The 17,997-nt window shown below is 43.0% G+C and overlaps 1 protein-coding gene across 1 annotated transcript in view; it reads right to left on the reverse strand.

Annotated features, from left to right (window-relative positions):
- Tbc1d25 (TBC1 domain family member 25) overlaps positions 1 to 17,997 on the reverse strand; it is a 28,142-nt gene that overhangs the window by 8,160 nt on the left and 1,985 nt on the right. Inside the window, exons 2-3 of the mRNA XM_075957954.1 lie at positions 17,525 to 17,634; positions 15,619 to 15,773 (exon numbers count right to left, since the gene is read on the reverse strand). Of these exons, the coding sequence (XP_075814069.1) occupies positions 15,619 to 15,773; positions 17,525 to 17,634 (265 nt within the window). The remainder of the gene's footprint in view (positions 1 to 15,618; positions 15,774 to 17,524; positions 17,635 to 17,997) is intronic.

Here is a 17,997-nt window from a genome sequence, read left to right on the forward strand (position 1 = left end):
TGGGATAGTCCTGGAAAATCAAACCCAGGGCATCATATGTTCTATGCAGTGCTCTACTGCTGAGCTACATCATGAGACCTCTTTTAAAAACCTTTTTTTGAAACAGTATCTCATTAAGTTACCCAGGCTGTTCCTGAACTTATTCTAGTCCAGGCAGGCCTTGAACCAACTTATGCCTTAGCTTCCCCAATACCTAGAATTAAAGGACTATAGGTGTGGCCACCCCTCTTGGATTTATTTATTTATTTTTTTGATGAGGAAATAGGTCTATAGATACTTGTTCAAGGTCCCATACCTAGTGAATGAAAGAAGTGGAATATGAAGCCCAGGCCCAAAGTAATGTGGGATTCCCCTCTGTATGCTGTGAATACCATTGCTTAATAAAGAATCTGTCTTGGACCTGGCAGGGCAGAATAGCTGGGAGAAAGAAGGCAGAGTCAGAGAGAAGCCTTGTAGCCCCACCAGAGACAGACGCCAGATAGAACCGTGCGAGTAAGTCACAGTCATGTGGTAATACACAGATGAATAGAAACGAGTTAAATTAAGATGTAAGAGCTAGCCAATAAAAAGCAAGAGCTAATAGGCCAAGCAGTGACTTATTAATACTGTTTCTGTGTGGTTATTTTGGGGCTGAGCAGCCGGGAACAAACAAGCATTCTCCTTACAACACCAAAGTCTGAGAGCATACACTCCAGATCTTATATCAATGATAGTTCTCACCACCAAAATGATAGAAGGTGCTATTACCATTCCAGTTTAACAGAAAATGACCAAAAAGGTTTGGAACAACTAGTGACCAAGATTCTATAGCTGGGAAATGGTAGATTCCTATTTCTAGGATCATAGCCTCATTAACCTTACCCCATAGCCTAGACGTATCTTAGAAAAAGTGTTAGTGGAGAAGTATGTTGTGTATGTTTGACAAAGGAAACCATTCTATGCTTGACCGTAGCCACTCCTGGTCCATGACATCAGCAGAGATTTCTACCTTTTCTATTTCTATCTTTATTTCCCCTTGCAGTTTTGTTCACTGTAGTTTCCTTTCTTATCTTCTAATATTTTTTACAGTTTCATATGGAATATTTTAAATTTTATTTATTTATTTATTTATTTAATGTGCATTGGTGTTTTGCCGTGGGTGTCAGGTCCCCTGGAACTGGAATTACAGACAGTTGTGAGCTGCCATCTAGGCGCTGGGAATTGAACCTGAGTCTTTTGGAAGAGCAGCAGTGTTCTTAACCTCTGAGCCATCTCTACATTAGGCCCCCTTTTCCTTTTCTTTCTTTTTTTCTTTTTCTTTTTTTTTTTTTTTTGGTTTTTCGAGACAGGGTTTCTCTGTGGCTTGGAGCCTGTCCTGGAACTAGCTCTGTAGACCAGGCTGGTCTCGAACTCACAGAGATCCGCCTGCCTCTGCCTCCCAAGTGCTGGGATCCCCTTTTTCTTTTTTAAATTAAGTTTTCTAAGTTAACACACAAAGTAATGGGCTTCATTATGACATTTCCATAAACACATATGAAAATACTTTCTTCTTATTCCTCCCCCTTCCCGCTGCCCTTCCCTATCCCCAGCCTCCTCTTGCTGGTCTCCTGTTTCCATGTCACATGTATTCAATTATCCTCCCCCTTCCCGCTGCCCTCCCCTATCCCCCAGCCTCCTCTTGCTGGTCTCCTGTTTCCATGTCACATGTATTCAATTATCCTCCCCCTTCCCTTAAGAGCTCTTCCTCATCTCTCTGCTCACTTCAGATACGATGTGGCTACAGCAGCAATTGTCACCTGTGGGCTAAGTTCAAGAATCCTTTTTTTGTTTTGTTTTTTCGAGACAGGGTTTCTCTATATAGCTTTGGATCCTGTCCTGGAACTCGCTCTGCAGACCGACCAGGCTGGCCTCGAACTCACAGAGATCCATCTGCTTCTGCTTCCCAAGTGCTGGAATTAAAGGCATGTGCCACCACCACCTGGCTCAAAAATCCTTTTTTAAATTTAAAATTAAAAACAATATTTTTGTGTGTATGGGTTTTGCCTGCATGTATATCTGTGTACCATATGCATGCCTGGTGCCCAGGAAGGCCAGAAGAGGGCATCAAGATCTCTTGGAAAAAAAATAAAAATAAAAAAATAAATAAAATAAAAAGATCTCTTGGAACTAGAGTTACAGACAGTTGTGAACTGCCACATGAATGCTTAGAATTGAACCTGTGTCTTCTGGAAGAGCAGCCAGCACTCTTAAACTGCTTTAGCGCTCTTAAACTGCTTTAGCGCCATAGAAGGCAGTCTTCAGCCCAGCAAGATTTTCTTTCACTTTTCCTTTGAATTATGTGTCTCTTTGGAGTATGTATCTTTTTGGAGGTATACACACATAAGTGGAGGTGCCTACAGAATCAGAAGTCTTGGGGTCCCCTGGGGCTAGAGGTGGTGAGCCACTATATGTGGGTGCTGGGAACTGAACGCAGGAAGAAAAGCAAGCACTTTTTTTTATTTTTTTGATTTTTTGAGACAGGTTTCTCTGTAGCTTTGGTGCCTGTCCTGGAACTAGCTCTTGTCGACCAGGCTGGCCTCGAACTCACAGAGATCCACCTGCCTCTGCCTCCCGAGTGCGGGATTAAAGGCGTGCGCCACCACCGCCCGGCGCAAGCACTCTTTTTTAAAAGGATTTATTTTCTTTTGAATTCTATGTATGTATGTGTGCTTGCATTGGGGTATGTGCATGTAAAGTGGAGATACCCAAGGAATTCAGAAGGTCTCCTGTCCCTTGGAGCTGGAATTATCAGTTGTGAGCCATCTGACAAGGGTGCTGGGAAACAAACTTGGGGCCTCTGGAAGAGCAATATGTTGGTTTTAACCAGTTAGTCATCTCTCTAGCTGCATTTTTAAAATTTAAAATTACGTTTATTGCCCAATGTGGTAGTGCATGCCTATATTCCCAGGACTCACAAAGCAGAGGCATGTGGACCTCCAAGTTCGAGGCCAGCCTGGTCTACAGAGTAAGTTCCAGGACAGCCAGGGCTACATAAAGAAACCCTGTCTCAAAAACCAAAAGACACAAAAGAATTGTACTAGCTATCAACTGGCAGCACAGTATTGCAAAAGCTAACAACATCCAATGGTCAATTCCGTTATATGGATAATTCTATGAAGCATATAACTACATGAAACAAATCAACTACTATTTGTTTTTGTCACTGCCGTTTGCAGGTCAGTGGCACCCTAAGTAGCATTTTCATGACTCATAGTCCTTTCTTCCACAGAGCTAAAGGAAAAAGTCACATCTAAAGCCACTGCCTCTGCATAAGTATCTCTGAGGGTACAAAACTAAGGGGCCACAAAGGAGAGGCAGAGAGCCCTTCCCAGTACAGCCATTCCCTTTTCCTTCAACTGTTCAATTGCCAGTAACCTTGACCTATCCCTGGCCCCTCCCATTCCCTCAGTCCCCAAGTCCCCAAGACCTGTGGCTTATATATGTAAAACACATTTCAACACCAACTCATTGTTCGTCCACCTTGTGACCCTCTGTGAGCCACCTACCCCAGACACCTCAGACTGCTACTTCCTAACCAGCTACTTTTGTGTGCCTCACACCCCAACAGCTGCCAGTGTGGTCTTGCTAAAACATTAAAACACTTTCCAGGGCTGGAGAGATGGCTCAGAGGTTAAGGGCATTGCCTGCTCTTCCAAAGGTCCTGAGTTCAATTCCCAGCAACCACATGGTGGCTCACAACCATCTGTAATGAGATCTGGTGCCCTCTTCTGGCATACACACAGACAGAATATTGTATACATAATAAATAAATAAATATTAAAAAAAACACTTTCCAGGTGAGATGAAGGCTGTACTACTTACCAAGTTAAGAAACTACTGTTTAGAATTAAGGTTACAGGCCGGGTGGTGGTGGCGCACGCCTTTAATCCCAGCACTTGGGAGGCAAAGGCGGGTGGATCTCTGTGAGTTCGAGGCCAGCCTGGTCTACAGAGTGAGTTCCAGGACAGGCTCCAAAGCTACAGAGAAACCCTGCCTTGGAAAAAAACAAACAAACAAACAAAGAATTAAGGTTACACAATTTTGGCAAAAATGTAAAAAGACCTGGAACTCAAGCTTGGGAGATCCAATATGCAAATACCAAAAAAATGAAGAGAATAAAAGATCAGGTAAAGATCTTAGAATTATTCAGGCAACAAGTATAATGTAAATTTTCTGAAGTAAAGAAATGACTCAGCCGGGCGGTGGTGGCGCATGCCTTTAATCCCAGCACTTGGGAGGCAGAGGCAGGCGGATCTCTGTGAGTTCGAGACCAGCCTGGTCTACAAGAGCTAGTTCCAGGACAGGCTCCAGAACCACAGAGAAACCCTGTCTCGAAAAACCAAAAAAAAAAAAAAGACTCACCAAGGGGCTGGAGAGATGGCTCAGTGGTTAAGAGCACTAGCTGCCATTCCAGAGGACCGGGGTTCAATTACTAGCACCCATATGGCAATTCACAACCATCTGTAACTCCAATTCCAAGTAATCGGATCCCTTCTTCTGGTTTCTACAGGCACTGTACACATATGGTGCACAGATATATGGAGTCAAAACACCCATATACATAAAATAAATCTCAAAAAAATTAAATAAAACTTCAGATCATTTTAGGCTAGGTGTGGTGGCATATACCTTTAATCTCCGCACTTAGGAGACAGAGGCAGGCAGATTGCCGAGTTTGAGGCCAGTCTGGTCTACATAGTGAGGACAACCAGGGCTGCAGCCCTGGCTGGTTTCAAACTTGCTATATACACTAGGCTGGCCTCAAACTCACAAAGGCTGCCTGCTTCTGCCTCCTCAGTGCTAGGATTATAGACATGTACCATCAAGCCAGGCATATTATACTATACTTATCATTAAAGTGTACTTCTATTTATTTAAAAATCAAAGTTTAGCAACCACCATGCATGGTAGCACATATCTATAATCACGATACTCAGGAGATTGAAGCCAGATGACTGCTTTGAGTTTGGCTACACAGTGAATTAAAAGTCAGTCAGCCTAAGATATGGCAAAACCCTGTTTCAAAACAACCAATAGAAATTCACTGTCAAACATCTAAAAATGCATAAATATTGGGGCTGGAGAGATGGCTCAATGGTTAAGAGCACTTGTAAAGGACCTAGGATTCAGTTCTCTGCCTCCATGTGGTGGTTTACACCTGCCTAAAACTTTAGTTTTAGGGAATCCAATGTCCTCTTCTGGCTTCCTTGGATGCCAGGCATGTGCATGGTTCACATACATACATGTAAGAATACATGCACGGGCTGGGCAGTGGTGGTGCACACTTTTAATCCCAGCACTCAGAATGCAGAGGCGGACGGATCTCTGTGAGTTCGAGGCCAGCCTGGTCTTCAAGAGCTAGTTCCAGGACAGGCTCCAAAGCTACAGAGAAACCCTGTCTTGAAAAACCTTAAAAAAAACCCCACATGCATGTAAAATTAAAACAAATCTTTAAAAATGCATCCATTAAGATGGGTGTAGTGTCGGGCGGTGGTGGCGCACACCTTTAATCCCAGCACTCAGGAAGCAGAGGTCAGCAGAGGCCAGCAGAGGCCAGCAGTTCTCTGTGGGTTTGAGGCCAGCCTGGTCTACAGAGTGAGTTCCAGGATAGTCAGGGCTACACAGAGAAACCCTGTCTCAAAAAACAAACAAACAAACAAAAAAAAGATGGGAATAATAGTTTCCGCCTTTAATCCCAGCACTTGAAAGGGGGCAGAGCCAGATGTATCTCAGTGAGTCTTGGGCCAGCCAGGAATACATAAAGAGACCCTGTCTCAAAAACAAACAAAACCAAAATGTGAGTCTTTTTTTTAAATATCCATTGATGTTTTTCCCCCTTTTTTTTTTTTTTTTTTTGGTTTTTTGAGACAGGGTTTCTCTGTGGCTTGGAGCCTGTCCTGGAACTAGCTCTGTAGACCAGGCTGGTCTCGAACTCACAGAGATCCACCTGTCTCTGCCTCCCGAGTGCTGGGATTAAAGGCGTGCGCCACCATCGCCCGGCTTTTCCCCTTTTTTTTATTGATATTTATTGAGCTCTACATTTTTCTCTGCTCCCCTCCCCACCTTGATGTTTTTCCATGGGTATTGGGTACCCTGGAACTGAAGTTGTGAGCTGCCATGTGGTTGCTGGGAATTGAACCAAGATCCTCTGGAAGAGCAGCCAGTGCTCTTAACTGCAGAGCCATCTCTACAGATCTCTTAATACTTTCCTTTTTAAGTTACCTTAGTTATGGCATCTTATCACATTAACAGAAAAATGACTCATAGAGACCCTAAAAAAAAGTGGTGGATTAGCCAGTAAGGGCTAGAGCTAAGGGCCAAGCAGTGTTTAAAAGAAAAAAAAAAAGTGGTGGATAGGTGGCTCAGAAGTAGAGTGCTTGCCTAGCATATACAAAGCCCTAGGTTCAACGCTTTAAAAAAGTTATACCTAAAACCAACTAAGAAGGCTGACAATTCTGGAGAGACAGCTCAGTGGTTAATAGGACTTGGTGCTCTTGCAGAGAACCTGGGTTCAGGTCCCAGCACCCACATTAGGCGGCTTATAACCACCTATAATTCCAGTTCCAGGGCCATGTTCCAGTCATCCCAGATACCTGCATGCACATGGTATACATACACACATACACTCAAGCATATATACAGTCACATAAAATAATAAATATTTTGGAGGGTTTTTTTTCAGACAGGGTTTCTTTGTGTAGTCCTGGTAGTCCTAGAACTCACTCTGTAGACCAGGCTGGCCTCAAACTCACAGAGATTCGCCTGCCTCTGCCTCCTGAGTGCTGGGATTAAAGAGATGCACTACCACCACCTGACTTATAAAATAATAAATATTTTAAAATATTTAAAATATTATATATTTTTAAATATTTAAAAATAAAAGACTTAAAATTAAGCTGGTTGCAAAACTCAAGTCCAAGTTGATCAAAGACCTCAACATAAATCCAGATACACTGAAGCTAATAGAAGTAGGAATAGCCTTGAACACATTGGCATGGGAGACAACATCCTGAACAGAGCATCAATAGCACAGGCACTAAAACTAACAATTAATAAATGGACATCCTAAAACTGAGAAGCTTCTGTAAAGCAAAGGACACTGTTAATAAGACAAAACGACAGCCTACAGAATGGGAAAAAATCTTCACCAACCCCACATCTGACAGAGGGCTGAGCTCCAAAATATATAAAGAACTCAGGAAACTAGACATCAACAAATCAAATAATCCAATTAAAAATGGGGTACAGATCTAAACAGAATTCTCAACAGAAGATTCTCAATTGTCCCCTTCCTTCTACCTCCCACCCCCATGCTCCCAATTTTGTCAGGTGATCTTGTCTGCTTCCAATTTTTAGGTGGATCTATATATGTTTTTCTTTGGGTTCACCTTATTACATAGCTTCTCTAGGATCATGAACTATAGGCTCAATGTCCTTTGTTTATGGCTAGAATTCACTAATGAGTGAGTACATACCAGATTCATATTTTTGGGTCTGGATTATCTCACTCAGGATAGTGTTTTCTATTTCCATCCATTTGCATGCAAAATTCTAGATGTCATTGTTTTTTACCGCTGAGTAGTATTGTAGTGTGTAGATGTGCCACACTTTCTTTATCCATTCTTCCATTGAAGGGCATCTAGGTTGTTTCCAGGTTCTGGCTATTACAAATAATGCTGCTATGAACATAGTTGAACAAAGGCTTTTGTAGTATGATTGAGCATCTTTTGGGTATATTCCCAAGAGTGGTATGGCTGGATCCTGAGGTAGGTTGACTCCCAATTTTCTGAGAAACTGCCACACTGCTTTCCAAAGTAGTTACACGTTTGCATTCCCACCAGCAATGGATGAGTGTTCCTCTTACTCCATATCCTCTCCAGCATAAACTATCATTAGTGTTTTTGATCTTAGTCATTCTGACAGGTGTAAGATGGTATTTCAAAGTTGTTTTGGGGCTGGAGAGATGGCTCAGAGGTTAAGAGCATTGCTCGCTCTTCCAAAGGTCCTGAGTTCAATTCCCAGCAACCACATCGTGGCTCACAACCATCTGTAATGGGGTCTGGTGCCCTCTTCTGGCCTGCAGGCATACACACAGACAGAACATTGTATACATAATAAATGAATAAATAAAATGAATAAGGTTTTTAAAAATAAGTTATTAATCATAAAAAAGGGAAAAAAGTTGTTTTGATTTGCATTTCCCTGATAGCAAGGAAGTTGAACATGTCCTTAAGTATCTTTGGCCATTTGAAATTCTTCTGTTGAGAATTCTCTGTTTAGTTCAATACCCCATTTTTTAAATATTTATTTATTTATTATGTATACAATATTCTGTCTGTATGTCTGCAGGCCAGAAGAGGGCACCAGACCTCATTACAGATGGTTGTGAGCCACCATGTAGTCACTGGGAATTGAACTCAGGACCTTTGGAAGAGCAGGCAATGCTCTTAACCACTGAGCCATCTCTCCAGCCCTCCGTACCCCAATTTTTAATTGGGTTATTTAGAATTTTAATGTCTAATTTCTTGAGTTCTTTATATATTTTGGAGCACAGTCCTTTGTCTGATGTGGGATTGGTGAAGATTTTCTCCCATTCAGTAGGTTGTCTTTTTGTCTTATCGACAGTGTCCTTTGCTTTACAGAAACTTCTCAGTTTCAGGAGGAGAAAGGGAAGAAGAGAGGAGAAGGGGAGGGTTGGGGAGAGCTTGAGGGAATGGGATAGTTGAGGAGATGGAGGAAGGACAGATATGAGAGCAAGGAAAGAGATATTTTGATTGAGGAAGCCATTTGCGGTTAGCAAGAAACCTGTCTCTAGAAGAATTCCCAGGAATCCACAAGAATGACCCCAGTGTTCTGCCTGCATGTATCCCTGCAGGCCAGCAGAGGGCACCAAATCTCATTACAGATGGTTGTGAGCCAGGCGGTGGTGGCGCACGCCTTTAATCCCAGCACTCGGGAGGCAGAGGCAGGTGGATCTCCGTGAGTTCGAGGCCAGCCTGGTCTACAAGAGCTAGTTCCAGGACAGGAACCAAAAAGCTACAGAGAAACCCTGTCTCAAAAATAAAAATAATAATAATAAAAAAAACAAAACAGATGGTTGTGAGCCACCATGTGGTTGCTGGAAATTGAACTCAGGACCTTTGGAAGCAAAGCTCTTAGCCACTGAACCATCTCTCCAGCCCATCTTAAATATCTTAATATCTTAAATATCACCATAGAACCTTTGTCTAACAACAGATGGAAATAGAGACAGAAACCCTCATAGGAGCACTGGACTGAGTTCCCAAGGTCCAGATGAAGAGGGGAAGGAGGGAGAGTATGAGCAAGGAAGTCAAGACCATGAGGGGTTGTTTCACCCACTGAGACAATGTGCCTGAGCTAATGGGAGCTCACCAACTCCAACTGGACTGGGAATGAACGAGCATGGAATCAAACTAGTCACTCTGAATGTGGCTGACAGTTGGGGCAGACTGAGGGGCCAATGACAATGACACTGGGATTTGTCTCTACTGCATGTACTGGCTTTTTGGGATCCTATTCTCTTTGGATGAGTACCTTGCTCAACCTAGATGTAGTGGGGAAGGCCTTGGATTTTCCACAGGGCAGGGTGCCTTGCCCTCTCTTAAGATTGGACAGGGGTTGGGGAAAGGGTGTGTGGAGGGAGTGGGAGGGGAGTGGGAGGAGGGGAGGAACTGGGAATTTGCATTGGTATTTTTTAAAGCAATAAAATAATAATAATAATATTCTCAAATGGCCAAGAAATACGTAAAATGTTGAACATCCTTAGCCATCAGGGAAATGCAAATCAAAACAACTCAGATTCCATCTTACATCTATCAGAATGGCTAAGATCAAAAACACTGATGACAACTTATGCTGGAGAGGTTGTGGGGCAAGGGCAACACTCCTCCATTGCTGATAGAAGTGCAAATTTGTACAGCCCCTTTGGAAGTCAGAATGGCAGTTTCTCAGAAAACTGTTGAATCAATCTACCCCAAGACCTCGCTATACCACTCTTGGGCATATATTCAAAGGATGCTTAGTCATTCCACAAGGACACTTGCTTAATTGTGTTCACAGCAGCTTTATCTGTAACAAACAGAACCTGGAAACAACCTACATGTTTCCCAACCGAGGAATGGATAAGGAAAATGTGATACATTTACACAATAGAATATTACTCAGCTGTTAAAAACAATGACATCAGGAAATCTAAAGGGAAATAGAGGGAACTGGAAAAAAATCATCCTGAGTGAGGTAACCCAGACCCAGAAAGACAAACATGGCATGTACTCACTCATAAGTGGATATCAGCTGTAAAGGATAACCTTGCTACAATCCACAGACCCAGAAAGGCTAGGAACAAGGAGGGCTCAATGGGGGACACCTGGATCTCCCTGGGAAGGGGAAATAGAAGAGATTTTGTGAGTGGACTGAGGGCAGGTGGGGATGGGAACAGGAGGGATAGTGGGGGGTAGAGTACTGAAAGACACTACTGGAAAGGGGGTGCACTTCCGAGTCAGGTAAAAATCTGATACCAGGGAATCTCCCATGAAGCTACAAGGATAACACCAGCTTAGACTCCTAGCAATAGTGGGTAAGTAGCATGAACTGGCCATCTCCTGTGATCAGATTGGTGCCTAGCCTAATTGCCATCAGCGAAGCTTCATCCGGCAACGGATGGAAACAGAAGCCGATCTACAACCAAACATTAGATGGAGTTCAGGGAATCCTGCAGAAGAGCGGGAGAAAGAATTGTAGGAGCTAGAGGGGTCAAGGACACCACAAGAAAACCCACAGAACCAACTAACCTGGGCTCATGGGGGCTCACAGAGAATGAACTAACAACCAGGGAGCCTGCATAGGACTGACCTAGGCCCTCTACATGCATGTTAGAGTTGTGTAGCTTGGTCCTCTTGTGGGACTCCTAACAGCGGAAACGGGCTGTCTCTGACTCTTTTACAGGCTCTTGGAACCTTACTTCTCATACTGGGTGGCTTTGCCGAGCCTTAATACACGGAGAGGTGCTTAGCTTTACTACAACTTGATATGCCATGTTTTATTGATACTCATGGGAGACCTGTCTTTTCCTAAACAGCAACAGAGGAGGAGTGGATTGGCGGAACAAAGAGGGGTGGGAGCGAAGGGACTGGGAGGAGAGGAGGGAGGGAAAACTCAAGCTGGGACGTAAAACAAATAAACTCATATAAAAAATTAAGCTGGGTGGAGTGGCTCATGCTTGTGATCCTGGAACTTGGCAGGATGAAGTTAGGAAGACTATCACAAGTTTGAGGCCAGCATGGGAAACACATGGAATCCAAAGCTGGCAAAAGGTTTATAGTGAGAGCCCCCCTCAAATATCAAGCGGCTAGGGGTGGTGGTATACCTGACAAACAAACAGAAGGGCACAGCAACAACATGAATGGCACAGAGAGTCCACTCAGCCCAGTGTTGTGGCACACACCTATAATCCTGGTACTTGGCAGGTAGAGAAAGGAGAATCAGAAGTTCGAAGCCAGCTTAGGCTATTTGAGACCAAGAGAGGGAGCAGGGAAGTGGGGAAAAGAGAAAAGGAGAGGACAAAGAGGGGAGGGAGAGAAAGGAGCCAAGAAGGGAGAGGAAAACATGAGCTATCAAGGCCAAAAGCAGTTGACAGGAAAAATATTCTATTCTATACAGATAAACAATAGGAAAATTGAAAACACATTTAGAAACAGGCAAAGGATTTCTGCAAACACAAAACCTGACATGGACCAACATGAGGCTAGAAAGAGTTTCTACATAATCCACCTTGGGTGAATGCACACACATTTCCTGCAGACACATCCAAGCTTTTCATTATGGGCTTCTGTCTGTGATATTATATATGATACATACTACATTCTTCATTATAAAGTTCTCAAATTTGCCAAACCTTAAAGTAATATATACATCCAGTGCAATCCAACCTAATGTTCTAATGTTTTTCTCCTGAAACTGGATGAACTTATTTTAAGGTTCACAAGAACCAATTCAAGTTTAAGAATAGCTAAGAAAAAGAACATCAGGAACTTGGTAAAAGCTTTTTTAAAATTAAAACTGACCACAAAATCACTGTCATTAAAAATAATAGTATTATCCCTGTGTGGTAGTACATGCTTTAGATTGCAGCTCTTGGGAGGAAGAGGCTGGTGGACCTCTGAGTTTGAGGCCAGCCAGGGCTACACAGTGAGACCTCATCTCAAATATATATATGGCTGGAGAGATGGCTCAGTGGCTAAGACCACTTGCTTCTCCTTCTAGAGATCCTGGCTTCTATTCCCAGTGACCACACGGTGGTTCACAACCATCTGTAACTCCAATTCTAGGGGATCCCGATACCCTTTTCTGGCCTCCAAGGACACCAGGCATGTATACAATACACAGATATACATACACAGACAAAATCCCCATTCCATACACATAAAAAATGAAAACATACACACGTAGTGTTAAATGTAGCACAAATGGAGCCAGTTAGCAGAATGCAAGAGGAAGTCCAGGACTAAATTTAAGTATATATGGGAACCCAATTTGTAAAAAGAGTGGCATTTCAAATCAGTGTTGCTTTTTTTTATTCATTTAAAAATTATATTTTATGTGTATGAGTGTTTGTGAACCACTTGCTTGCCTGGTGCCTGTGGAGGTCAGAAGAGAGCAATTGGAGCCCCTAGAACTGGAGTTATATAGATTGTTATGAGTGCTAGAACTGAACCCAGATTCTCTGCAACATCAGCAAATGCTCTTATCTGCTGAGCTATCTCAGCGTGATTTTTTTAAAACAAGTGATGCTGGCATAATTGACTAAATTATTATTACTGATATTGTTATTATTTTATTGGCCATCCTACAGCTTGAACCTAGGGCATCAATATACTAAACAATCCCTCTACCTCTGGGCATTATTTCTCCAACCTCTTTTTCATTTTCTGTTTAAAATTTATTTTATTATGTTTATTTATGTGTGTGTTTGTGTGTATATATACACGCATGTGCACGCATGCGCACACAGAGCCAAGGAGGCCGGAAGAGAGCATCAACCCTTTGGAGCTGGAGTTACAGGCAGTTGTGAGCTGCTAGATTGGGGGTGCTGGGAACCAAACTCAGATCCTTCAAAAAAGATCAGTCTGAGTTCTTAACTGCTGAACCATCTTTTACACCCACACCTTTTCTTTCTTTTTAAAAAAATATTTATTTGCCAGGCAGTGGTGGTGCACGCCTTTTATCCTAGTACTCAGGAGGCAGAGGCAGGTGGATCTCTGTGAGTTTAAGGCCAGCCTGGTCTACAAGAGCTAGTTCCAGGACAGGCTCCAAAGCTATAGAAACCCCGTCTCATAACCTTGGCTATCCTGGAATTCTCTATGTAGATTAGACTAGCCTCAGACTAATAGAGATCTGCCTGCCTTTGCCTCTTGAGTTCTGCAGCTAAAATTATGTCTCACCAGGCCTGGCCCTTGCCAGTCTAAACAAGTCTAAAAAAATCAGAGTCAAATTGTTTGGGGAAAAAAATCTCTGGAGCCAGATCATCAACTGCCCAAGTTCAAATCTTGGTCTTCCACCATCTATGTGACATGCCCAAATCTTATACCCTCCTAGGCCTGTTTCTTCATCTATTTTATGGAAAACTAATAATTCCTCTTTTTAAGAGACCAAGCTGGCCTTGAACTCACACACATCTGCCTTCTCTGTTTCCCAAGTGCTGGGATTAAAGGCATGCGCCACCACCACCTAGCTAAGATTATCATGACAATTAAGTATATTCATTAAATGGCCCATTTAGCTATTTATGATTATTATGGTGTGAATAAAATGCCTCAGTCATCCCAAATGGGTACAAAAGTTCTCTGAGGCTGCAAACTGTATGACTTCATAACATTTTTATGACAAAAAAAACCTTGCTGAGTTGGCAAGATGGTACAGTGGGCAAAGGCTCCTGCTGCCAAGCCTGATGACCTGAGTGTGATCCCCAGGATTCACATGATAGGAGAGAACTGACTACCACAAGTTGTTCTCTGACCAGGCGGTGGTGGCGCATGCCTTTAATCCCAGCACTCGGGAGACAGAGACAGGAGGATCTCTGTGAGTTTGAGGCTAGCCTGGTCTACAGAGCGAGTTCCAGGACCAAAAGCTACAGAGAAACCCTGTCTCGAAAAATCAAAAAAAACAAAAAACAAAAAACAAAAAAAACCAAGTTGTTCTCTGACCTCCACATATGTGCAAGTGTGCACATGCATAGACACATAGACACACACACACATCAAAATGTGATTTAAAAAGTTGCTGAGAAGCCAGGCGGTGGTGGCACATGCCTTTAATCCCAGCACTCGGGAGGCAGAGGCAGGCGGATCTCTGTGAGTTCTAGGCCAGCCTGGTCTACAAGAGCTAGTTCCAGGATTGGCTCCATAGCTACTGAGAAACCCTGTCTCGAAAAACCAAAAAAAAAAAAAAAAAAGAAAGAAAGAAAGAAACAAAGACCAACTAACAACATGGCAACGCAGGCAGGTCCTTTGGAAAAGCAGAGATGGGAGGATCGCTGTAAGTTTGATGCCAGCCACGGCCACATTTACATGGCAAGTTCTAGGCTATCCAGGGCTATATTCCATAATTGTTTCAAAAAATTCCAAAACCAAAGCCAAATTCAAACCCATAATAATGTTAAAGACAGAATACACTGAGTGGTGCTATAGAGATGGCTCAGAAGTAACTGGCTGCTTTTCTAGAGGACCAGGGTTTGATTTCCAGCATGCAGAAGGTGGCTCACAACCATCTGTAATTCCAGTTCAGGGGATCCTATGCCCTCTTGTGGCCTTCTCGGGTACCAACCATGCATGCAGTGCACAGACATATATGCAGGCAAAACATCCTATATGTAAACAAAACAAACAGACAACCCCCCCCCCCAGTACTAGCACCAAAAGACTACCAGAATGCACTGGAGCTGAAGTGTGGCTTCACGGCATCCATGGCACAGGGTTTGCCTAACGTGAGTGAGCAGGGCCTGTCTTTCATGTCTAGCACTGCAAAAAAGACAAGAACTGCACAACACCCTGTACCTGCAGCCCCTCATCCAAAACCCATTAACTTTTTTTAAAATCACATTTGCTTTATTTCGTTTCTTTTACATATAAACACATTTTTGTAAAATTATTTGGAGACACCATGCACTTCACTACTTCCTACTTAAATGGGATTTCCCCCAAGAACATGAATATTTTTCTTCAACAGTCCTGAAAACATTACTGTGCCACCATGTTTTCAAATTAATTGCCAATATGATAATATATGCTGAATATTCCTAATCTTCAAAACCCAAAACTTGAATTATTTTGTAGTAGTTTTGTTTTGAGATAGGGTTGCTTTTGTAGCTAAGGCTAGCCTTGAACTTGAGTTTTAAAATATCTAACTACCATCATTATAACAAACTTTTTGGGGTGTTAGTGATGATTGAACCCAGGTCTTCAGACATAATTTAAAAGAAATGAGTCCCTGTGGCCTGCCAGGAGTGTACTATAAGGGGTAGGATTATTATCTATGGGAAAAGCTGGATCTCAAGGTAGTAGTCCTCTGGCACTGGGTACTCACTGTCCTCTGAGGGCCGAATGTCTACGCGCAACTGCAGGTAAGGTTTGGAGGCAGTGGCGAAAGCTGTGCTGAGGTCCCAATCAGAAAGGAGAGAGAGGAAAGCTTCCTGTCCTAGCCGGTCACGCGCCAGGTAGCTGATGCCAAAGTTCTTCTTCCTGGACAAAGGATATGAAGGAGTTCTTGGGATCCCCAGTTCCCCGGCAACTTCAGGAACAGTTTACAAAACAAGGAAGGTAGTGTGAAAGGTACCGAAAACAGCTTCCTTCTATTTGCTGGGAACTATGCCAAGGATTACAGGCAGCCTGAGGTTGTTAGGCCATTTCTACCTAGTTTGTTACATGAACACAGAAACAGATCTGCACCTGCTTATATCTGGAGGGCACATTGAACACTGGTAAGATGCTGGTCCCCTCTGGGGATGCTAACAGTGCAGCTGGGGGTTAGAAGTGGGAAGAAAGCAGCCTTCTTACTACATTTTAAAAAAAGCAGTCTGTATGTTTCTTATTTTTCACAACAGAATGTTAATGCACAAATGTACAATAAAACTAAGAATTTATTCTTCAGATACACCTGTGCAAATACAAAGAAGTATTTTGTGTGATGATCACTGTAAACCCAGAATCACCCTAAATATCCATCAACTTCATACTTTTTTTTTCTTTTTTGATGTTTTAAGACATGGTTTCTCTGTGTAATGGCTGTGGCTGTCCTGGAACTTGATTTGTAGACTAGTCTGGCCTCAAATTCGCAGAGACCTGCCTGCCTCTGCTTCCTAGTGCTGGGATTAAAGGCATGGGCTACCATGCCCAGCTGAATTTCTTTTTTTTTTAAAGATTTTTATTTATTATGTATACAGTGTTCTGTCTTCATATATGCCTACTCGCCAGAGAGGGCATCAGATTTCATTACAGATGGTTGTGAGCCACCATGTGGTTGCTGGGAATTGAACTCAGGACCTCAGGAAGAGCAGTCAGTGCCCTTAACCTCTGAGCCATCTCTCCAGCCCCCCTGAATTTCATACTATTTAAATTTGTTACCACAGGGCTGGAGAGATGGCTTAGTGGTAAAGAACACTGGCTGCTCTTCCAAAGGACCTAGGTTCAATTCCCAGCATCCGCAAGGCAGCTCATAGCTGCCTGTAACTCCAGGTCCAGGGGATTCGACAACCTCACACCAATGCACATAAAATAAATAAGTTAAATAAATTTTAAAAATTGTTAGCACAATCATACATTCCTCCAGAATAACCTACCACAACAAAATAAACATCACATCTGCCCCTATGAGATACCAAATCTCAGCTACCAGACTGACAAATTTTATAATGTCTTATAATAACCACTGTTTGGGAGGGCATGAAGAAAACAACCTTATTATTTTCTTTCTTCCTTTTGAGACAGTTTCATTATGTAAACTAGACTGGCCTTGATTCTCCTGTCTCAGCCTTCAGAGTACTGTGATCACAGGTACGTATCACCATCGTTGGTGAAACAAACCTCTTACTTTTTTTTTTGAGAGAATGTCTCTCTGTGTATCCCTGGCTGTCTTGGAACTCACCAGGTATAGCAGGCTGGTCTTGAATTGTCAGAGATCTGCCTGTCTTTGCCTCCAGAGTGCTAGGACTAAAGGTGTGGACCACCACATTCAGGAAAAATATTTTCTATACTGCTGCTGAGGCTGAACTGGTAAAACGTGTCTGGAGAACCATTTTGGAAACATTCCCTGAAAGTTTTAAAAACACACGCCCTGTAGCCCAAAATACTTCCGCTAGTTTATCTTATGACATTTCCCCAATACTCCCAGCAAGATACATATACTCATCGTGGAATTATTTGAAAAAAACCAAACCCACAAAAGACAGACAGTTGCCGTTGAGATGAGCAGCCTGCTTCATCCGCCCACTCACCCGTTCAAGTCAAAGGCGCGGATGAGGATGTGCTGCAGCACGTCCAGTGAGGTGATCTGAGGATCTACAGCAAAAGAGCGGAACTCAGGTGACAAGAAGCTCTCACATTTCTGGGGAAAGAAGACAAGGGGTAGGCTATGAGGGGCCACAGCACCATTCAGAAGAGTGGGTGAGGTACAGAGTGGCAGAAAACAGGGACCAAATTTAGATGGGATGCTCTTGGCCATAGTGGAGACTCTTGTTTTTGTTCTAAGGGGAAGGCACAGGCAGTTTCTGGGCAAAGAAAGAATGGATGTGTCCTTAGAATTTTAAGGCAGTGGTGGCACACACCTTTAATCCCAGCACTCAGGAGGCAGAGACAGCTGAATCTCTGTGAGTTCGAGGCCAGCCTGGTCTACAGAGCTGGTTGGTTCCAGGACAGGCTCCAAAGCTACAAAGAAACCCTGTCTCAAAATTCCTCCATCCCCAAAAAA

The sequence above is a fragment of the Microtus pennsylvanicus genome, chromosome X, assembly GCF_037038515.1.
Source record: "Microtus pennsylvanicus isolate mMicPen1 chromosome X, mMicPen1.hap1, whole genome shotgun sequence".
NCBI classification, from domain to species: Eukaryota; Metazoa; Chordata; class Mammalia; order Rodentia; family Cricetidae; genus Microtus; species Microtus pennsylvanicus.